Here is a 23,840-nt window from a genome sequence, read left to right on the forward strand (position 1 = left end):
ACCACTGTGATCTAGACAAGCCACACCTTTTTCCTGGGAATTAGCCTCCTTGCTTCTAACAGTGCCCTCCTGTCTCCTATTTCCCAACCAGCAGCCAAATGATTGTCTTCAAATTTAAAACACATCTTGTCACTCCTCTGCTGAGAAGCTTTCAAGGTTCTTAACGTGCCTAGAGGGCCTTATAAGATTTGTAGACCACTCTCGCCCTCCACAGCTATTACTGTGACCTCATGTCCCACCACTGTTTCCCTCTCCTCCTCTGGTCCAGCTGCAGTAGCCTTATTCTCCTTACCTGCTACGAAGACTCCTCATCAAGGGCTATGTACTTGCTCTTCCTTCAAACTGAAATGCTCTTCCCGCAATTCAATAAGGTTTCTGATCAAATTACCAAATTCCACCTTCTCGGAGAGGCCCTTTCTGACCACACTATGTACAAAGATAAGGCCTGACTCCATCATTGTTTCTCCCCTTATTCTGCTTTTCTTTCTGCCATAGCAATGATCATCACATGACATATTTACTTTTTCAATGATATCTCTCCCCAACCTAGAATGTCAGCCTTTTGAAAGGAGGGATTCTGTTGTTCACTGTTACATCCTTAGAACCGAAACCAGTGCTTACACATAGTAGGTACTCAGTCAATATTTATTGAATAAATCAGTGAGCCTCCATACAGGAATGGACATTGCGATTTAATTTACATTATAATAACCAAACCCATGGAACAGTGAGGAACCTTCTAATGAGGTCTGCTTTGTAGAAATCTTTATGTTGATATACTTTTTACGTTTAACACAGAGTATAATAGTGTTTCACAGTTAGGTTAAGGCTCAAACAATACTTGGTGTCAAAATGCAGGGCAGTATTACTATTTTAAAGATTCTTTTTATGGGAATAATTGCTTTTTTGTTCTTTTGACATCGGCATCTGACCCTCAATTACATTAACAGACCTTACACACATGAATGGAAAAAAGAATAGCCCCTTTGGAATCCAGGCTAAGACTTTATCAATATGAAGTGCTTCCCACAGGGTTCAGCTGAAAGAACCCAACTTCCATCATAATGAAATTGCAAATTCATTTGTATATGCCCTTTTATATTTGAAAGCTACTTTTTGATGTTTGGTCTGCAATTAGATTTATTGTTGAAGGTCACAATATGCCATCCTGACTAGACCAAGTTGTCAGAATCCTTTATCTATTCAGCACTGCACAAAGACAAATGGCTATCTTTTAACAATAACACACTAAAGCTGCAATTTGTTCCCAGTTGTATATAATCTTTTCATCAATCTGCTGCTTTCTCTTTTCCAGTCAGTAGACCCCCTCAGCACTACACCTATCTAGAAATTGCTCAATTATGGGTTTTAAATTACTGAGAAACACTTTCTTCAGATGGAAAAAGATAAGTTTAAGATTTATTTTTTTAAGTTTAAGATTTTTAATGCTACAGTTTTCCCATGCACTATTTTTAGCTTAACATATAAATTCTTTTGCCTTTACCTTCATTCTGTAGGTAATTATGCAGTGTGTTAGCTAAATTCTGTGGTTACATTTCTCACTGTTAACATGACCACAGAGTAAATTATGTTGCTTAATTGAAATGAATTCTTAAGTGTTTTAAAACATCTCTGTGCACATGGATGAAATTCTTTTCTGAGATTTTATATGCTCTCCAATAAACTGTACTTATCTAAAATTGTAAGATAGATTTCTTATGTTTTTGTACATTTTCTTTGTGACTTGTTATATAAAAGGTATACAGAGATAATTGCCCAATTAGACTTGAGGTTGTATTTTTTGTCCAAGAATAGCTAGGGTCATATTAATATACATTACAACATTATTATATCACCAATCTTTATAGTTTCTCCAAGGGATTTTGATACTAGATACCCAAAGATTCTTTAGTAACTTGATCATAACTATAAAGCAAAATAATGTCCTCATTTTTAATTTTGTTACAATAGTTTTTGCAGATCTGACCGTCTTTTTTTTCTTTTCTTAATTGTCATGTGATTTGAGCCTCTCTTAATTAAAAGGAATACACGTTTTCAGGAGGAGGTATGACTTTTAAGTTAGATGAACATTTTCCCCCCCAGAATTCTATTTATTTTGTAACATATGGGAAGTTGCTACATTTTGGGGGCCCTCTGCACAGCTATGGAATAGAGAAACAGCTATTCATACAGTTGTGATATAATGAAATGAAACAACACATATAAAGGCCCAAAACAATGCCCAGCAATAGGAAGTACTCATGAAACATTATTTGGAATCCTCGCTCTGTGCTCTCCCCACACCCGGCCCTGTTCCCCATGCTCTGTGATATGAGTGGGCTTACTCAGAAGTTAAAACTATGGAACTAAACTTGAAGCTGTGTGTGTGTGTGTGTGTGTGTGTGTGCGCGCGCGCGCGCGCGCGCCTGCCAACTCTGCATTGCTCTGCATTCATTGCATTAATAAGTAGGGAGAAGTCAGGACCTTGAACTGACCTTTGCATAATACCCAGCAGGTGTATGTGTCCTTTTACTTCAAAACAAATTGCTCCCCTATGGATTGAGTAGAATGAAGAATGTTCCGCTCCCAACCTTCATTTCAAGTCCACATGGAGCCCTGGGAAGATTTGCTTAAATCTCTCTTCAACTTGAAAATCTCAGAGTTGAGCCTTAAGTTATGGCAATATGATGTAGGAAAACATCATTTTATGTAAGATAGTTTCACTATAGTTTGTTTTGACCACTTGTACTGCTCTGATTATCAGCCTAAAAGTTTCACCTTTAAAAAAATAATCATTTTTCAGAAAAATTTTAATAGCTAATTAATATGCTACTTTATATCTCAAAACATGTATTTTTAATCATTGCACATTTTTGTTGTTGTAGGTGCAAAGATGGTTTGAAAGGATTCACGTTCTCTGCACTTAGGTAAGGAGCATATTTTACTTACTTTAAGAAGTAAATAAAAAGTAATGTTATACATAATTATAATATTTATTGACTCAATTTTTAAGTTTGTAAGTAATTTTAGGAGTCAAAAAAGTGACTGTGAGTATTTCACTGAAAGCATAGTTTATTAGATTTTCACCTAAATGATCAGTCAGTCAGCATCTACTTTGGGGCCTATTGTGTTCCTTATACCATGGGGCATTAGAAAATAATTACCAGAACTCTCTCCTCAGGTGGCTTAGAAAGACAAAGTTTCGCATGAACAATTATTGAAATATTAAGTACTTAATAGTGTGGTACCAAATTTTGGGCTTTTTTAGGGCAAGATTCATGCTTTGACAAATATCTTATAGCCCAGTGCTTGCCATGGTAATTGACACATGGTGGACACTCAGTGTGGAAATGTTGGTTAAAATTAGTATTGTATTTTGTAGTTTACCAAGCACTTTCACATAAGATTAGAAAATTGAATTTTCACAACAATTCTATGAGATGGTATTTTTATGCCCATGCGACATGATAAAAAAAAATCAGAGGTTTAGAATGTTTGACTAATTTAATTTAACATCACACAGTCATTATATATACATATTCCAAACCCAGTGCTCTTCCAGTTTATGTCATAAATGTTGCCTATTTTCTTCCTCAAAGTACACACAGCAAATGCTTAGTGAAGGTTAGTAGTGTGGTATTTACTGCAAATATGGGAGGGAAGCATTAGGATGGTCTTCCATCCTAGAAACTTTTCTATGATTGTCTCATCAGATTATTTTGAGGGTCAAATGAGTTAATGTAGGAAATGTATTTAGAACTATATGCATGGCACATAGTGCTCAAAACATTGGTTATTATTATTTAAATTTTATTTATCAGTTACAGTTGGCGTGCTATATTAGTTTCAGGTTTATAACATAGTGATTAGACATTTATGTAACTTATGGTGTCATCATCTGGATAAGTCTAGTATCCATCTGACATCATACATAGTTATTAAAATACTAGAGGCCCAGTGCACAAAATTCGTGCACTTGGGGGGGGGGGCGTCCCCCAGCCTGGCCTGTGTCCGGTCACAGTGCGGGAGACCCACGATCAATTGCCCCCAAAAGGTAGGCCCCTCCCACTCATCCAGGGCTCCTCAATGGATTGCCCCAAAGAGGTAGGCTGGACCCCCCCAGGACCCCCTGGCAGGCTTCACCGTGCAGAGCCGGGAGGAGGTGGTACTCCCAGGCAGGCCTTGCCGCATGGAGGCGGGACCCCCAGGCAATCCTCGCTGGACCCCCAGGCAGGCCTTGCCTCGCAGATGCAGGACTCCCAGGCAGGCCTTGCCACATGGAGGCGGGACCCCCAGGCAGTCCTCGCTGGACCCCCAGGCAGGCCTTGCCTCGCAGATGCAGGACTCCCAGGCAGGCCTCGCCATGTGGAGCTGGGGGAGGCGGGACCCCCAGGCAGGCCTCGCCACGCGGAGCCAGGAGAAGGCAGAACTCCCAGGCAGGCTCCATGCCTTGCACACAGCATCAAACCCAGCCCCGCCCACCTGCACATGCCCACTGTGCACACAGCCATTTTGTGATGGCATGAGGGCATCACGACATGACGATTACTTAGGCTTTTATTAGTAAGATTATTGACTATATTCCTATGCTATACTTCACCTCCTGGTTACTGTTTGTATAACTGGCAACTTGTACATGTTAATCCCTTCACCCAATCCTTAATTCCTCTTCCATCTGGCAACCATGAGTTTTTTCTCAGTATCTGTTTGTTTGTTATGTTTGTTCATTTTTTTTTTGTTTGTTTTACATGTGAGTGAAATCATATGGTATTTGTCTTTAACTTATTTTACTTAGCATAATACTCTGTAATTCCATCTATGTTGTTCCAAGTGGCAAGATTTCATTCTTTTTTATTATGGCTGATATATATATATATACATATATACATACACACACACACACACACACACACATACAAACACATACATATTTTGGTGGAGCAATATTTTGATATATGTATATGTGTGTGTGTGTGTGTGTGTGTGTGTGTGTGTGTGTATATATATATATATACACACACACACTAATAAAAGACAAAGATGCTAATTGACTGTACCTTCGCTACACCCCAAGCCATGCCCACCAGCCAATCAGAGCAACTATATGCAAATTAACCCAACCAAGATGACAGCCAGCAGCCACGTAGCTGGAGCAAGCAGGAGGCTTGGTTGCCTGGGCGATGGAGGAAGCCAGGCTTCCCGCATGCCCTGAGCCAGCTGTGGCCTCCACTCATGGCAACAAAGTTTCAATTATAGAAGATAAATAAATCCCAGATACCTGCTTCCAGCCAGGCTCCACTGGGAGCTTGGGTGGTTGGGGGCTGTGGCCAGCATGCAAACAGCCATCAGCCCCTCACCCAGTCTGGCCAGGCACCCCAGCAGGACCCCCCACCCTGAAGGGGCTGTGGCCAGCCTGAAAATAGCCCTCAGCCCCTCACCCAGGATGTCCAGGCACCCAGTGGGGACCCCCACACTGAAGGGGCTGTGGCCAGCCTGCAAACATCCCTCAGCCCCTCACCCAGCCTGGCCAGGCACCCCAGGTGGGACTCCTACCCTGAAGGGGCTGTAGCCAGCCTGCAAACAGCCATTAGCCCCTCACCCAGGCTGGCCACAACCTCATGGGGTGAGGGTTCCCACTGGGGGGCTTGGCCAGCCTGCAAACAGCCATCAACCCCTCACCTAGGCTGGCCAGGCACCCCAGTGGGGACCCCTACCCTGAAGGGGCTGTAGCCAGCCTGCAAACAGCCATCAGCCCCTCACCCAGGCTGGCCAGGCACCCCAGTAGGGACCCCCAGCCTGAAGGAGTTGGGGCCAGCCTGCAAACAGCCATCAGCCCCTCACCCAGGCTGGCCAGACACCCCAGAGGGGACCCCCCACCCTGAAGGGGGTGTGACTGGTCTGCAAACAGCCCTCAGCCCCTCGCCCAGGCTGGCCAGGCACCCCAGCGGGACCCCCTCCCTGACCCAGGACACCCTTCAGGGCATACCAGCTGGCCCTTACCCATGCACCAGGCCTCTATCCTATATAATAAAAGGGTAATATGCAAATTGACTCTAACAGCAGAACGACTGGGAATGACTGGTCACTATGACACACACTGACTACCAGGGGGCAGACGCTCAATACAGGTCAGTGCACTCCCACAGGGGGAGCTCTGCTCAGCCACAAGCCAGGCTGATGGCTGCCAGTACAGCGGTGGTAGTGGGAGCCTCTCCCGCCTCCTCAGCAGCACTAAGGATGTCTGACTGCAGCTTAGGCCTGCTCCCTGCTGGCAAGTGGACATCCCCCAAGGGCTCCTGGCTGCCTAAGCCAGCAGGTGGTCATCCCCCAAGGGGTCCCAGACTGCGAGAGGGCACAGGCTGGGCTGAGGGACCCCCACCCACTGCACAAATTTTTGAACACTGGGCCTCTAGTGTGTGTGTGTGTGTGTGTGTGTGTGTGTGTATTATATCTTTATCTATTGATGAACATTTTGGCTATTGTAAATAATGCTACAGTGAACATAGGGGTGCATATATCTTTTTAAAGTAGTGTTTTGAATTCCTTTGGATAAATACCCAGAAGTGGATTTTCTGAGTCATATGGTAGTTCTACTTTAATTTTTTGAGGAACCTCTGTACTGTTTTCCATAGTAGCTCCACCAATTTGAAATCCCACCAGTAATGCATGAGGGTTCCCTTTCTCCACATCCTCGCCCACGCCTGTTTATTTATTGATGGTAGCCATTCTAACAGATGTGAGGTGATATCTGATTGTGGTTTTAATCTGCATTTCTCTTGTGATTAGTGACATTCACCATCTTTTTATATATGTACTAGAGGCTCGGTGCACTAAATTCGTGCATGGTGGGGGGAGTTGGTGTCCCTCAGTCCAGCCTGCACCCACTTCAATCTGGGACCCCTTGGGGGATGTCCAACTCACAATCTGAGACTTCTGGCTCATAACTGCTCGCCTGCCTGCCTGCCTGATTGCCCCTAACCACTTCTGCCTGCCAACCTGATCATCCCCTAACCCAGGGGTGGGCAAACTTTTTGACTCGAGGGCCACAATGGGTTCTTAAACTAGATCGGAGGGCCGGAACAAAAAGCATGGATGGAGTGTTTGTGTGAACTAATATAAATTCAAAGTAAACATCATTACATAAAAGGGTACGGTCTTTTTTTTTTTTTTAGTTTTATTCATTTCAAACAGGCAGGATCTGGCCCGCGGGCCGTAGTTTGCCCACGGCTGCCCTAACCACTCCCCTGCTGGCCCGATTGCCCCCAACTGCCCTCTCTTGCCAGCCTGTTTGACCACAACTGCCCTCCCCTGCCAGCCATCTTGTGGTAGCCACCTTGTGACGACATCACGCAAGGGTGTGCCGCCACCTAGGCTTTTATTAGATAGGACTAGAGGCCTGGTGCACGAAACTTGTGCATGGGTTGGGGGATGTCCCTCAGCCCGGCCTTCACCCTCTCCATTCTGGGATGCCTTGGGGGATGTCCGACTGCCGGTTTAGGCCCGATCCCAGCAGTCGGACATCCCTCTCATAATCCGGGACCACTGGCTCCTAACCACTCGCCCGCCTGCCTGCCTGCCTTATTGCCCCTAACCACCTCTACCTGCTGGCCTGATCACCCCCTAACTACTCTCCCCTGCCAGCCTGATCATCCCCAACTTCCCTCCCTGCCAACCTGATCGCCCCCTAACTGCTTGTTCCCCCGCGCTGGCCTGATCTCGCCCCTAACTGCTTGCTCCCCCTTGGGCCTGATCACGCCCCTAACTGCTTGCTCCCCATGCTGGCCTGATCACGCCCCTAACTACTTGCTCCCCCACGCCAGCCTGATCTAGACCCTAACTGCCTCTGCCTTGGCCCCCGCTACTGTGGCTTTGTCTGGAAGGAAGGCAAGACGACCGGAAGATGTCGACCCAGTCTAATTAGCATATTACTATTTTATTAGTATAGATTGGCCATCTATATGTCCTCTTTGGAGAAATGTCTATTCAGATCCTCTGCCCATTTTTAAAACAGACTGTTTTCTTTTTGGTGTTAAGTTGTATGAGTTCCATATATAGTCCGATTATTAACACATTGTTGGATGTATCATTGGCGAATATCTTCTCCCATTCAGTAGGTTATCATTTCATTTTGTTGGTGGTTTCCTTCCCTGTACAAAAACTCTTTGGTTTGATATAGATCCATTTGCTTATTTATTTTTCTTTTGTTTCCCTTGCCTGAGGAGATATATCCAAAAAAAATTAACTAAGAGTGATATCAAAGAGTTTACTGCCTATGTGTTCTTCTAGGAGTTTGGGTTTAAGTATTTAATCTATTTGGAGATTATTCTTGTACATGGTATAAGAAAGTGATCCAGTTTCATTTTTTTGCATGTTTCTGTCCAGTTTTCCCAATACCATTTATTGAAGATACTGTCTCTATTGTATATTCTTGCCTTCTTTGTCATAGACTAATTCCGTATAGACATGAGTTTATTTTGTGTTCTTTATTCTGTTCCATTGATCTCTGTGTCTCTGTTTATGCCAATCATGCTGTTTTGATTACTGTAGCCTTGTAATATAGTTTGATATCAGGTTACATGCCTTCAAATGTGTTCTTTCTCAAGATTGTTTTAGATATTAGCCATACTGTGTCCTTTGATTGAAGCAGTTAGTCCACTTACATTTAAAGTAATTATTGATAGGTATTATTTTATGACTATTTTTGTATTTCTTCTCTGTTTCTTTCTTATTTATTTTGCTCTCTTTTCTTGTATGCTGTTGACTTTGTGTAGTGTCATATTTGGATTCCTTTTTATTTCTTGTAGGTTTTTGGTTTGTGGTTACCATGTGCTTCATATATACCAAGCTATGTTTATAGCTGTCTACTTTAAGTACCTAAGTTCAAACACATTCTAAAATAACTATAATTTTTACTCATCCCCTCCATGTTTATGTTTTTGTCATTGTTTTTACTTTTTATATATGTATTTGTGTGTATTCCTTAATTTATTGTTGTAATTACTCATCATCTTTCTACTTTTGTCTTTTAACCTTTGTACTGGCTTTATAGTTGGTTGATCCCCTGCTTTTACTGTTTACCTTTGTGAGAATTTTTTTTCTTATTCATAGTTTTGATCTTTTCTACTTAAAAGAGTACCTTTAACATTTTCTTTACTACTGGGTTAGTGGGATGAATTCCCTTAGCTTTTTCTTGTCTGGGAAGCTCTTTATCTCTCCTTCTATTCTAAATGATAGACTTGCTAAGTATAATAATCTTGGATGTAGGTCTTTGCTTTTCATCCCTTTGTATATTTGTGCCAGTGTCTTCTGGCCTGCAGAGTTTCTGTTGAGAAATCAGTTCACAGTCCTATGGGAGCTGCCTTATACATAATTAACTGCTTTTCTGTCACTACTTTTATGATTCTCTACTTATCTTTCACCTTCAGCATTTTAACTATGATGTGTCTTAGTATGGGACTCTTCAGGTCCACCAAGTGTGTGACTGTGCTTTCTGGACTTGTATGTCTATTTCCATCACCAGGTTAGGGAAGTTTTCAGTCATTATTTCTTCAAAAATGTTTTCATCCTTTGCTCTTTTCTCCTTCTGATATTCCTATGATGCAAATGTTGGTATACTTGATGTTGTACCAAAGGTCCCTTAAACTATTCTATTTTTTTTTTCTTTGCTGTTCTGATAGGGTGTTTTCTGCTACCTTGTCTTCCAGATTGCTCATTTGATAAACTACTTCATCTAATCTGCTCTTGATTCCCTCTAATATATTCTTCATTTCGAACTGATTTTTTTTTTAATGTTTCCTGTCTCTTTGTTGACATTCTCAATGAGTTCATCTACTATTTCCCTAAGTTCCTTGAGCATCCTGATAACCAATGTTTTGCATCTGGTAGATTGCTTGTCTCCATTTTGTTCAGTTCTTTTTCTGAAGTTTTTCTCCTGTTCTGTTCTTTCATTTGGGACATGTTTCTTTGTCTCTACATTTTGGCTGACTCCCCATGTTTGTTTCTGTATATTAGGTAGCTCTGCTATGTCTCCAACTCTTGGCAGAGTGGCCTTATGTAGTAGGTATTCTGTGAGACTCAGCGTGTAGTGTCCCTGTTCATCTCGGGCAGGTGGTTCAGGTGGTCTCAGGCGTTGTGTGTGCCCTTCTGTTGTAGGTGAGCCTTGATTGCTATTGGGACATCAGTGCGTGGGATTGTCTCTCAGGCTGACTGGCTGTAACTACGTCAGACCATCCCACAGTGCAGCAGTTGCTTTAGTGGGGCTCTGGTGCCAGCCAAGTCTGCCTTTTGGGTGTGTTGTTTGTGGACCTGGTTGGGTGCTCCTGTGGTGCTCCCTGGGTTTGTTGATTCTGCAGGCTCTTGGGAGAGGCTGTGGTATAGGCCAAGGCCAGCTACTCCTGGCTTGGGCTGACTAGTGGGAGCTACAAAGTGATCTGTGGTTTGTTGCTGCTTTTGCTAAACTTGGAGGTGTTTGGGAGAGGTTATGCTGTGAACCAAGACTGGTTGCCATTCTGGGCCTGGGACCCTTTAGTGGGCCCCAGAATATAAGTTGAGGCCAGCTACCTTGTGCTGGGTTTTTGGCCACTTACTTGAGTTATATTCAGGCCAGCACTGGACACAGCTTATGTCAGGCTTGAGGCCACCTGATGGAAATTGCAATGTATATTGAGACCAGTTACCCCTTATAACTGGGCTTGGGGCTGCTTCTTAAGAGGTGCAGGGCACACCAAGCCCAGCTGCTGCTTGTTTGGGGTTTGTGGATCTTAGAGAGATCTTAGGAAAGTCCGCAGTGGAGCTGAAGAGGCTGCTCATGTAGAAAAGTCTCTGGAAGCAACTTGGGTCAGGTGTGTGTATATACTGTAGACGGCCTTATACGGCACTGCAACTACTTAAAGTGACATTAGGTTTAAACTTACACTAAAAAATGAGAAACACATTAAATTGTAACTAATAAGATTTAGAGATAAAATGAATTTTTGTCATTAACTAGTTGATCCAAGTTAATAGTTCATCTGCTTCTTTGTTTGAAAAAACTTTGTGTGTAATAGCTTAGAAAAGTGGTGACTTAATTTAAAAGGGTGCTTTATAAAAAGCACTGTTATATTTTACTTGGTTTATTTAATTTTTAAAAAACCTGCATTGTCAAACAAGTGACTATTGACATTTTTTGAGTATTCAGATTTCAAAAGCCAATTTTTAACTTTTAATACATTGTTTAGATTTGACATATATTGTGAAAAATATTTCAAATGATAAGGTATTTTCCATATTTTATTAATATATAAACAAAATCAGTTTATTTTCTCATTGATATTAAAAAAAAAAACAACAACGGTGAAAAATGCCTCACATTGTGCTTTTTTCTTTAGGTTCATTGTGGGGAAGGAAGAAATTCCCACACATTCTTATTCCCCAGAGACAGCATACGCAAAAGTGGAACAAAAGACAGAAAAACAGGAGGAAAAATCTAGAGGAATGAATATAATTGCTCTAGTCAGGAAGCTTGTGGATTCAATGTGAGTTCTTTATCTTGATATTTTAGCACACTTTGCCTTGTTTTATATAATATTTGTACTATGCGAAGGTATTTTTGTGTTTGTTTTTCAGGTGATGGTAATTTTTTGTGCAGAATTTTATAAAAGGCACATGATGGCAAGTGAATGTTATTAATATTTCTGGCACGACTATAGATAACCATATACCTTTAAAATAGGTTACATGAAATTGAAATACTTTTCTATTGCAAACAAGACAGAATTGCAGGAGTCTAGAGTAGGGAACTTTAGGAATAATTAACATGTGCTAATCAAATGTGCCAAGTGTGGAAAGGAGAAAGAAAAGTTCTGAGAGAGATTCAAGAAGATGCAGGAATAATAAGGAGCAAGCTTTAAGTAAAGGATATTTTGCAAGAGTGGAAGTGTTTAGGGCTTTGGAAAGAAAATAAATCTTTAATTGTATTTTTTACAAAGAAGTCTGTATTTCATACAAATAAGCCTTGATTTGTATTTCAAGTGTAAATACTTAAGAAAATAAATTTAATGGTTTAAAATTAAATCAGCTGATTAAAATAATATTGGTAGTGATGTTTTAGAGAATATGACATGAGTGGGCAATATAGAAAGTCAGGGGATCAGTTAAGGGAATCTGAGGCCCGTTAAGGAATTGGAAGACCTACGTTTGGCTCTCATTTTGCCCCTGCTGACTGTATCCCAAAATCCTCCTGAGTTAACCAGGGTTTATAATCTCTATTGAGGCGTGTTGTGTGCATTAAATGAAGTAGCATATGGCTTGCCTCACATTCATGAGCACAAAGTAGGTGCTCAAAATGTTTGCTGGATTTAAAGACTTTCTCTTCATTTTGGCGTACACCACATACAGAAGCTAAGAGAACAAAAAGGAATAGTAGAAGGCAGGAATAATTATGGTAGTGATCTTATTAAGATCAAGAATTTGCTTAATAGCAAGTTCAAAATAGTTAAGGGTTACCTTAGTGGAGAGAAGGGGGATGGGGTTCCTCTTAGATTTCAGCAGGAATCGTAGGGGAATGCAGAGAATGTATCCTGCGGGCGAGTGATGCCATGGGCTCAGAACTGATCAGGTCATGGCAGGACTTGTCTAGTAGCCTCAGGGAGTGCACTGATATGAGAGCAGATGCAGATACTACAGAAGCAGAGCAGAAAATGCAGAGCCTGGGCAGTCCAGAACTGAGGAAGCCATTGTAATGAAAGCATAAGGAAAGAGTGAATGACAGTGCAGTTGGTATCAGAATTTAACTGCACTAGCAAAGAGAGTTTAATAACTTCTGTTGTAGTTCTGGTAGCAATGGCTGAGAAATGTCTTTGAGAGGACACTTAGCTGTGTGAAGAGTGATGGTTTACATAAGGCACCTCTTCTCTGATTCACGTCTTCTCAGGCCCCAGCTTTCATCACTCAGCGACTTCACGTGACCAGATATGTTCCGTCATCCTAATGATATAAGGGCTGTGGTCCATGTGAACTATTGCTGTCACCCTTGAGTAGAAAAGGCTGCCTGTAGACTCCAGCCACAGAGCAGAATTGGATTTCAGAAAAAGTCTTGCTAATCAATTTGCACATGGAACTACAGATGTGTGGAGCCGGAATATCACTCTACAAGTAATTGTTATAAACAGGAGTGAACCAAGAAGCTAATTTATTACCCACCATCGAAGAGTTATAAAAACTACTCTTCAAAGAGAAAGGGGGATAGCTAAACCCTCGTTAGATGTCCTCCTTACTTTCTTATGCCCAGAGTACATAAATGGTGCTGGAATCAGCACACCAAAAATCACAATGAGTGTGTCTTGAACAGTAGTCCTCCCAGCAGAAATGTTTATTAAGTACTCGAGGACTAAGTGCTTTATGGTTAAATCACAAATAACCTACTTTCAAATTCCCCCACGATCTATATCTATATTTATTTTAAAAACTGAATTTTGAATTCCAATACTGTATCATGTTTCTTTTCCAGATGTTTTCTCTCAAATATAATTAAGTATAAATTCCTGTAACTTGAACACATTCTCATTACGATTTTTGTTCAAGTGCTGACTTCATGGATGATTTATGGCCATTATATTCTACAACAAGTGATTTAAAGCTTCCAAAAGCTCTGGCAGAGTAAGGAGATATATATGCATATTTTTAATATTTAGTCACAGATATTTACCACTGTGGTTTTTCTGTTCCACATTAAAGTGTTTTGACTACAGTCACGTATTTTATACAATGTGTCAAATGGTGAGCAGCAAAGGAAAAGAATCTGTTATCTTTGCTTCTGTATGTCCTAAGAAACCAAAAGATGCACACATTTAGAAACAAGTAGGTAATGATTTCTGCTTTTTTGGTTAAAGAGGTTTATGCAGATCTACACACATTTTAATTATAATTAGTGTTTTGCTTTAATTTCAGATGTAAGCATGGACCAAGGCATAGATGTTGCAAACACTATGAAGATAATTGCATCTCTTATTGCATTAAAGTAAGTACACAAAAGAATCTTCTTTATTAAATAAACCAATTTCTATATTTCTAAATTAAATATAGAAATAACTTATTTATTAAAATATAATTTCAAAGTAAATTGAAAAGATGACAATAATTCCTATCATTCTTTGCGTTTGACTTGAAAAATAAGAATTTTGTGATATATAATAACAATTTAGTTTAATATTCACTTGCCAGATCTTTAAATAATTTCAAAATTTGCTTATTTAAAAATTAGTGTAAAACTTACAAAGTAGAAGACAGGGCGAAACAACACAACAAAAAAGACAAGGCCCCTGGACTGTGTTGTGTGCTGGCCGATCAGCAGTCACCCACGCACACGCATAGTCTGGTACAGTAGCGTCTGATTTTGGACTTGTAAAGCTGCTACATTTTTTTAGACATGGAGTAACTAGAGCATTCCACAGTTGCTCTGCATTAAGCAAGTTAGCTGTGCCCACTGGCATAAATTCCTTGCTCCCTAATATATTAGTGTACCAGTGTGACTCTCCCTACCCACCCCCATCACCACCCGCTCTGGGAAGGAAGTTATTTTCCTTACACTTAGTCTGGCACAGATGGCACCACCTGCTGCTACAAGTTCTCCAGTTTTAGATGGTACTCTAACAATTCTGATGCTTTAAAAAGTTTATGATCTTTCTCACAACATCTAATCTGCACTCAGTTGCTGATAAGGGCAGAGTTGTTCAGCATCCCCAAAGACAGCCTCCTGACGGTCACTCGAGAAGGGAGGGACTGTGTCACATTAGTGCTTCTGAATGCGTGCCTGTGGCTCAACGCTGATAGTGGCGTTAGCCCAAGCCAATACCTTACCCTTGGAGTCCCCAGAGACATGACCAGGTGTAAGAGCGGTGGAGTATTTTTTGAGTTGTGCAATGGTTTTTGACACACTCCTTCCAAATCTGATTTCCTGCTTCACTTTTAAAATGGCAAAAAAGAACAAAAAACATCATTGCTGGCAGCCTCAGAGTCTGCCCCTCTGCCATTCCCAGAGTTATTCTTCCCTCCAACTGGACATCACTCTTTTTCAAGGGGAGACTTCAGGAGGGAAGCATCTGATTAAATCAGAAGTACTTGAGAAAGTTTGGGAAGAGGAGGGTAATATTAAAATTATATGAGAAAATTAATGAGCATTGCTAAGCAATGAAAAAAAAATGTAGTCTTTCTTTCTAATGCGTACCACTCCTATAAACTTGGTAATTTATGTATAAATTGGAGTATTTTGTCTATGAATATAAAATTTTGAGACCTGTGGGCAAGGAATTTACTACACAAATATGGTAAAATATTTCAACAGTGCACCTCATGATCCCAAGGACTCCGTTACACCACATTAAATCATATCCCTGGGTAAATAATCAAATGATTACATTCCTCTCAGCTCACTATACTCCATTCACAGTAACTTTTGACGGCTTTCTCCTACCCAATCTCATTTTTGGCTTTGTGCTTCCTGTCTAAGCTACCTGAAATGTTTTTCTCACGTTAGCTCCTCCTCTTTTGTGTCTACTTAAATGCCACATCCTCTGTAGCCTTCCCTTACCAGTCAATCCTAGTGCCCTACTTCCCAGAACACTTACTGCAGTCTGTAATTATTGTTGTTTTATAAGCTTCCTTACTTATTTTCTCTTCCTCTAATGAGCATGAAAGCCTCAATGAAGGCAAGAACTTTGTATCTTCTTCGGTTTTCCCCCAACATAATGCTTGGCACATAAGAGGCATCAGTGAATATCTTTTGAATACAGAGAAGGGTGAATGGATGGAGGAATGAATGGCCTCTTGAAAACCGGGTGAAAAGACTGAACATGAGTGTGATCCTTGAATCTTTAGATTAATATTATAAGGTTATCAAAGATAGAAGTGTGAACATTTCATGCTTCAAACTAATACTAGGCAGTTTCAGTTAAGCAAATGCTTAATAATTTATACTAATTGATTGGACAATTTAATTTCCATTTTTTAACCAGGTATTAAATAGTTTCAGGTAAATTAACGAATGTTTCTTCATAGTAAATTTTTTTTTTTCTAAAAAAGAACTCCGTTATCTGGAAGATACAGACCTGACCTCTGGCACTTAGCAGCCAAGCACTGCTAAGAATGTAGACATTTCCCCATTTTACTGGGGCGAGAAGAGAATGGGAGACCAGTATTAAAATGTATTGGTTGAATCATGTATAAAATACTACTCTTTTTGATAACTTTTGTTTTGTGCTAATTGGCATTTTTTAGCCTATCAGTGTTAAATGACATCTAAACTTCATTTTCCTAAACTCTGAAGTAAAATTGACTAACACGAGGGCTCTCTCTGTTCCCTTTTGCACTGCAGAAATAGTTGCAGATAATATGAAGGAATGTTGGAAGCAAATATGGATTTGTAGCAGATTTGCTTTTTCAAGTTGTGTTGAGTATACCTCAAAGCTACCATTCTCTAGAGATGTTTGAGCAGAAATATAAACCTAGATATAATTACTTATTTTTCTAGGAAAGTCTTTTAACCTGACCATTTAAAAAGTTGATACCAAAGGTCTAGATAAATAATAAAATTCTCTTTCTGTCAAAAGAATCCCTGCTCATACTGATGCGTAAGGAGTTGCCAAAAGGATTTGGTTTTGTTAACTTCTTTTTATTTCAATGCTTTTGTTTCTAAAATTTTGACGTGGTTTAGGAATTACGAATCCTGATTATTATAAACGAAATGTCAGTTTTGGTGCATAGACAAGCTTGGCCAGGTGCCTGTGAAACTTTTTGTAAATCAAAGAAAGTCTACTTACTGCAGGTTTTGCCCTTATTTTGAAGGTAATTGTTTTAAAATTGAGGTTTTAACATTTAATTTTGAAAGTGGCTGTTAAATATACTTGTGTTAATTTTTTGGAATCCTGTTTTATTCTGAGACAGTGAAATTCAGATCTATCAGACATCAAACTTGGTGGTAAATCAGAATTTCCTCCCGATTTTCTCCAGGGTTTCATCAGGATGTTTAGCGTGGGATACTTGATCCAGTGCTGCCTCCGGATTCCCTCTGCGTTCAGGCATCTGTTTACAAAGCCCTCACGGCTGCTTTCTCTCTTCTACAATAAAGAGAATTTTCAGCTTGGAGCTTTTCTGGGCTCCTTTGTTAGTATATACAAGGTAAGGCTTTCAGAAGAGAAAGGAAAAATGGGAAATAAATAACATGGCTATTGTTAGTATGTGCTCTGTGTACTTAACTCATCTATCATTTTTTAAAATGCTTCTTTTTGTAGTATTCACAGATGTATATAATATATTGGAAATTAAGGTTGGAGAAATTTCTTATTTTAAAATGTTATTTAATATGCTTGAAAGTACATACTTACTTGGCATTTATACATAATTTTAAAGATTTTCAGACTCACATTCTTTTTTTCCAATAATGGAGACACTGAGAAAATACAAACTTTCTCACATTTCTAATATAAGAAAATTACATTAATATGCTTGGTCTATTTGTTTTAAATTATTTTTAATGCCTGGTTTTAATTTAAACATATTTCAGACACTCCTAACTGATGACAACACTTAATGGAATCAGAATGATTTTCTGTTGTAACATACATATAGGCAATAACTTATTTTTCTTTTCCACTCACTATTCCTACTACACTCACTTACACCCCTTTTTTGCATGTTCCTATAAATGTACCCATACATATATAAGCACATTCCTAAACACATATTAACGATACAGTACTCTACAACTTTAAATAATGGCCTTTTGTTTAATGAGAATTGCTAATATGTAAATAATATTTCTGGCACATTATTAAGCAGCTAAAATTTAGATTCTAAATCTAAATATAGATTCTAAATAAATGTGACAACTAAGGTCGATCTGTATGCATACACCTGCAAACACATGTTAAACTCAAAATTATTTCTGGAAAAATGGAATTCTGGCACTATTTTGGGTAAGAAGGCTGTGTACAAATTTACTTACAAAAGGTAGATACTCACATTCTTTTTCATTTCTAATTCTAGTGTTTGTACTTATTCTTAATATAAACTTTTAAGTGCTTACAGGTGGACTATCCAACACTTTTTGCTCACGTAGGTTATTCTCTACCATCTAGCATATCTCAGAGCATGTTTTTTTTTTTAATTTCTGTTACTATTTATTTGCTTAGGTAATACAAACTAATGATATTAAACTAAGGAAAATACAAGTGGGTCAGAAAACCTCTTAATAGAAAATATCTCTACAGTGTGTTCCAAAGCTGTATGTAATTTAAAAAATACATATTATCAGTGCCTTTAGAATCGTCATAAGAATGTAATCAGGAGAAAGACAAACCGGCTTATTTCTTCTGGGTCTTCTTGGTGAAGTGACCCTTTCTCCATTTGGTAATGTTCCTTTTTATCCCCGGTGATAATCCCTATTCTGAAGTCTACTTTGTCTGGTATTAATATAACTACCCCAGCTATTATATTTGATAGTGTACTGTTTCTATCTTTTTATTTGAATTTTTCTGTCTTTAGTTTAAAGGTTGGTTTCTTTTAGACTGCAAATAGTTGGTTCTTTTTTATCCAATTTGATAATCTCTATCTTTTAACTGATGAGTTTAGACTGTTTATACCTAATGTATTTATTTGTTATGGTTGAATTTAAACTTATCTTCTTGCCAGTTGTTTTGAATTTGTTCCATATTTTATTTTGTTCATCTTTTTCTATTTTCTTTTTCTGTCTTCTGAATTTTTAAAAATATTTTTTAATTTTTTAAATTTATTTTAAAAGCTTTATGTATTCTATCTGTACTGTAGGCTTATTATTTATACCTCTTTTTAAAATTTAGTAATTGCCTTAACATTTATAATAAACATTTTCATATAATATTATATCACTTCATTATAGTGTAGGAATCTTACAACACCATAATTCTAATTTTTCCTTTCCATTTTTTTGTGCTACACTTTTATCTTTTCATATGTTATAAACACCACAACACAATGTTACTATTTTTGTTCTGCATAAGGAGTCAGAAGACTTTTTCTGTAAAGGGCCAGATAGTAAATATTTTTTTTAAAATATATTTTTATTGATTTCAGAGAGGAAGGGAGAGAGACAGAGAGACAGAAACATCAATGATGAGAGAGAATCACCCATTGGCTTCCTCCCGCACGCCCCCAACTGGGGGCCAAACCCGCAACCCGGGCACGTGCCCCTGACCGGAACCGAACCTGGGACCCCTCAGTCAGCAGGCCGACGCTCCGTCCACTAAGCCAAACCAGCCAGGGCCAGAGAGTAAATATTTTAAACTTTGTGGACTACGTATATGCTCTCTGTCATGACTACTCAACTGTCTGTTGTATGGAAGCAGCCAAAGACAATACATAAATGAATGAGCATGGCAGTATTCCAATAAAACTATTATCACATTGTAATTAGAATTTTATATAATTTTCACGTGTTGCAATATATTATTTTTGTATTTATTTTTATCCATTTAGAAGTATAAAAGACAATCTTAGCTCACGGACCATATAAGAGCAAATGGCAGGGCAGATTTAGCTAGTGAGCCGTACATAGTTTTCTGACCTCTGCTTTAGACAGTTAGTTCAGTTTTACAACAGTTGAACATTTGCCTTCATTTTACCATTTTAGGAGCTCTTTATTTCTGTTTGCAGATCTAATTTTTTTTATCTGGTATCAGATTCCTTCTGCGCGCAGAACTACCTCGGTAACATTTCTGGTAGTGCAGTTCTGCAGGTGATGATTTTTTTCAGCTTCTGTCTGTCCGAGAAAGTCTTTTTTCACCTTCAGACTGAAAAATGTCACTTCTGGGTATAGAATTCTGGCTTGACAGATTTGTAGTTTATCCAGCTTTCTCTCCTTGTTAGAGTGGGATTGATACTTTTCCCCAGTATTCTGCATGTAGACCAAAGTAGAATCTACATGCATTTTTTTTTCTAGAAATGAAACAACTGAAGTCACTGTATTTTCTTTTTGACACAGGGTACTAGTTGCTTCCTGCGCTGGGTCAGAAACCTGGATGATGAACTGCATGCTATTATAGCTGGTAAAGCAATGATTAAAAAAGAATCATTATTGTATCAATCAGTGGTAGAAAGGAATCAGGACTAGTTTCCAAATTTATCTGATCTCTTTGTATCTTCTTTTCTCTGTAATAGAATCCCTGTTGAGGCATTAGTCTAAACATTTTGTATTTGTGAAGTTTAACTATCAAGGCACTCTTGCCATCTGGTGTTTTGAGTTGACAATATATCTGCCCTCCTATAGGCCAGAAATCCTAGGGAATGTGTCACAAAAGAACATGAAGTCTTAAAATATTATAGAAGTGACTATGGTACTATTTTAAATGAAATTAGATTTCTTAAGATATTCTGTTTTTACCAATGGTAAGTGACATATTTTAATAATTTTTATTATTTTTTAGGCATGTAAATAATTTTATAAAAACTAAAGAAAATTTTCTACAAGTGTATTATATGTACTATTTAAGTTAAGTAGACAATTTTTTCAGGCATTTATTGGTAATTTTCCTATTATTAGAATCTCAGGTCTCCTCCCACCTTGGTTTTCCATTTATAAAATGAAGACAGTAATATGGAAAGAAGTGTGATGATAGCACTAAAAATAATTTGAGCTGTTAGGAGAACAGATGAGTAATTATTTTCATTTACAATTAGAAATAATACCAATAGCCTTTAAAAATTATTTTTGAAAATTATTATGTTTGGTAAAATCACCACTGTTTTAAAGTTAAATTTAGAATGTGAAGTTTCTTGTAATATATGTATCAGAACTGTGTGTCGCTAACTCTGAGGTCAATTTCTTAATTTAAAAATATATGATAATAAGAACTCACCCATTTTAATGTTATTAAGTATATTACTGCCTTTGATTTTGATGTAACAAGAGGCAGTGCTATAGATCAATTTTTTTCCTACTTAAGCAAATTTAAATTTCCAAATGACTTAATAACAGATACTTCAAGGTCTGATGAGTTTTGCTTTATTTGTTTCAGGATTTTTGGCAGGAGTATCAATGATGTTTTATAAAAGCACAACAATTTCCATGTATTTAGCTTCGAAATTGGTGGAGGTAAGCAAACATTTTTATCCATGTATAGTACCAAATTATATATAGCTGTTAAGCTGCTTTAGCAACAAATATATATCCTAATTTTTAAAAGCAAATTCTATCCTATAAAAGTATTTACAAAGTCAGTTGCTCTATTTACTCTTCTTTCTTTGTATTTTATTTTTAAATATGCACAAATGGAGAAAGAATAATGTAATTAACCCTCATGTACCCATTACACAGCTTCAACATTAAAGCATTTGGCCAATCTCATTTCATCTACCCACCCCAACCTCTCAGGTACTGATTTATCATTTTTATTTTTAATAATGTTTTATTGATTTTTTTTTTTTTTGAGAGGAAGGGAGAGAGAGAGAAAGAGTGAGAAACACAGATGTGAAAGAGACACATTGATCAGCTGCCTCCTGCAGACCCCCTACTGGGGATTGGGCCCACAACCCAGGCATGTGCCCCCAATGGGAATCAAACCGGTGATCTTTTAGTGCATGGGATGATGCTCAGCCAACTGAGCCACATTGGCCAGGGCAAGTACTGATTTATTTTAAACCAAATCCAGAATCACTTTGTCCATAAGCAACTCAGGATAAAGACTCCTGAAAGAATAGGCCAATGGATAAGAACTCCTTAAAAATAAGTAAATCAACAATATCACCAAAATATAGCCAGTGGAGTCCGTGCAATTGGAAGCCATTGGAGTTTAAAGCATGGAAATAATATTATTTAATTCATATTTTTAAGGAGAACATTCTGGCTGTTATATAGAAAATGGGTTAGAGACAAGGCTGGAAGCTGGGCAAATAAGCAGGAGATGCTGGTTTCTGTAGTAACGGAAAAGATTGAGAGAAGTACACAGATTTAGCACGTTTAGGAAGTAGAGTTGACAAGTCTTGCTAATGGAGAGGAAAAGGGGAATGAGAGAGAAAAAATAACCCCTAGCTAGCAAAATATGTTCTTTGACACTGAGGGAATCCACTATTGACACCTAGTTTGTAAAAGGTGTGTTTCAGTAGTACAGCCGCTAACCTAAGTGGCCAGAGCAGCGGTTCTCACCCTGTGGGTCACGACCCCTTTGGCGGTCGAACGACCCTTTCACAGGGGTCGCCTAAGATCATCCTGCATATCAGATATTTACATTATGATTCATAACAATAGCAAAATTACAGTTATGAAGTAGCAACGAAAATAATTTTATGGCTGGGGTCACAACATGAGGAACAGTATTTAAAGGGCCAGAAGGTTGAGAACCACTGGGCTAGAGGTTTTTTTTTAAGCCAAGCAATGGTATTGCTCTTTGTCTCGTATCAGCAGCTCATATTTGATCTTGGCCAAATGTGCTTCTGAGAGCTCTTTCAAATATAGGAAATTATCAATTTAAACTTACCAGGTCCTTTGTTGGATTTACTTACTATGGTGTAATAGGCGATTGTTTCCCTATGATTGGAGTTAATTTTATATTAAAGTGCTGTATTACTATATAATAAATATTAAATAAAAATCGGTTGTATAAGCAACTTTTTTTCTTGGAAAAAAGTATTTCCAAGATATATTTATTGAGTATCTATTATGTTCCCATTGCTGTGCTATGTGCTGTTAAGCATATAGAAATGTAGGATATGGTTCCCTCCCTTCATCAACTTAGAATCTAGTTCAATAGATAGGTTTTATCATAAGAAATTAAGAACACAATTATTCCATATATCAAAAGATACCTGTTTCATATAACATATCTATGATGCCATTTTACCACATCTGAATTTCATTTTCATCACTGTGAATATACTGCAATGTGTCTGTACCTTGTAAATGTATTGTCATATTACTTTCAAAATAATGGTCAATGTTTATCTTGATTCCTAAGTAGATCGATCTACTTAGGATTTTAAGTAGATTGTAATTCTTTGCACATATCTTGCAGATTGAAGTTAATTGTATATTAAAATGCTGTATATTTAAATGAAAATTAAAATGCTTATTAAAATGAATGTTAATTAAAAGTCAGCTATACAGATCACTTTTTTCATGGAAAAAGTTATCTTAGGCTCTTTATTTTATGAACCACTCACATCTTCTTGAACATCCCTCCACCCTTTTATAACATCATTCTCTTTTAAACTAGTTTTACTTTATTGTTCCCATGTTCTAGAAAACCAGTTTCCATGAATTATTCTGTGTTCTGTCCATATAAGTTAACTGGCTGTTCCCCATATACATTGTGTACTTGCACCTGCTTGTTAGCCCTGCTTTTTCTCTCTTATCTAGTTGTTGATCCTATGCCTGTTATAATTCAACACTATTAAAACTAGGGGCGTAGACCAGTACTAGTCCATGAACTGTTTCCAGTGATGACAGGATAAATAGAGACACTGAGAGTCAGAAATTGGACCCTTTTGTAGCCACTTGACAGAGTAATTATCTTTTGAATATAATAGTGAAAATTCAGTTCAGTTTTGTGTGTTTTAAATTTGTCTTTCTAGTAATTTGTTTTTGTTGTATTATAAAAGTATCAAGTCATAACAACTGGACATATTTTAAAGTTTTTGGCTTGTTTGTTTGTTTTTATGCAGATGGTTTGAGAAGCACTACTCAAATGTAGTCATTTCTGAAATTCTCCATGGTCCTAGACAGACTGGTTGCTTTCTCCTCTGGGGAGCCAAAATATATTTATTTATTATTAATTTATATGCACAGACACATGTCTAATGAGGCTATATCAGGGGTGGGCAAACTTTTTGACTCGAGG

General features: G+C 38.3%; 1 protein-coding gene across 1 annotated transcript in view; it reads left to right on the plus strand.

Annotated features, from left to right (window-relative positions):
* TMEM135 (transmembrane protein 135) overlaps nucleotides 1-23,840 on the plus strand; it is a 216,582-nt gene that overhangs the window by 187,504 nt on the left and 5,238 nt on the right. Inside the window, exons 7-12 of the mRNA XM_081100133.1 lie at nucleotides 2,886-2,927; nucleotides 11,367-11,513; nucleotides 13,927-13,996; nucleotides 16,984-17,151; nucleotides 19,991-20,054; nucleotides 21,024-21,100. Coding sequence (XP_080956259.1) covers nucleotides 2,886-2,927; nucleotides 11,367-11,513; nucleotides 13,927-13,996; nucleotides 16,984-17,151; nucleotides 19,991-20,054; nucleotides 21,024-21,100 — 568 coding nt within the window. The remainder of the gene's footprint in view (nucleotides 1-2,885; nucleotides 2,928-11,366; nucleotides 11,514-13,926; nucleotides 13,997-16,983; nucleotides 17,152-19,990; nucleotides 20,055-21,023; nucleotides 21,101-23,840) is intronic.

The sequence above is a fragment of the Myotis nattereri genome (assembly GCF_964212035.1).
Source record: "Myotis nattereri genome assembly, chromosome: 9".
NCBI classification, from domain to species: domain Eukaryota; kingdom Metazoa; phylum Chordata; class Mammalia; order Chiroptera; family Vespertilionidae; genus Myotis; species Myotis nattereri.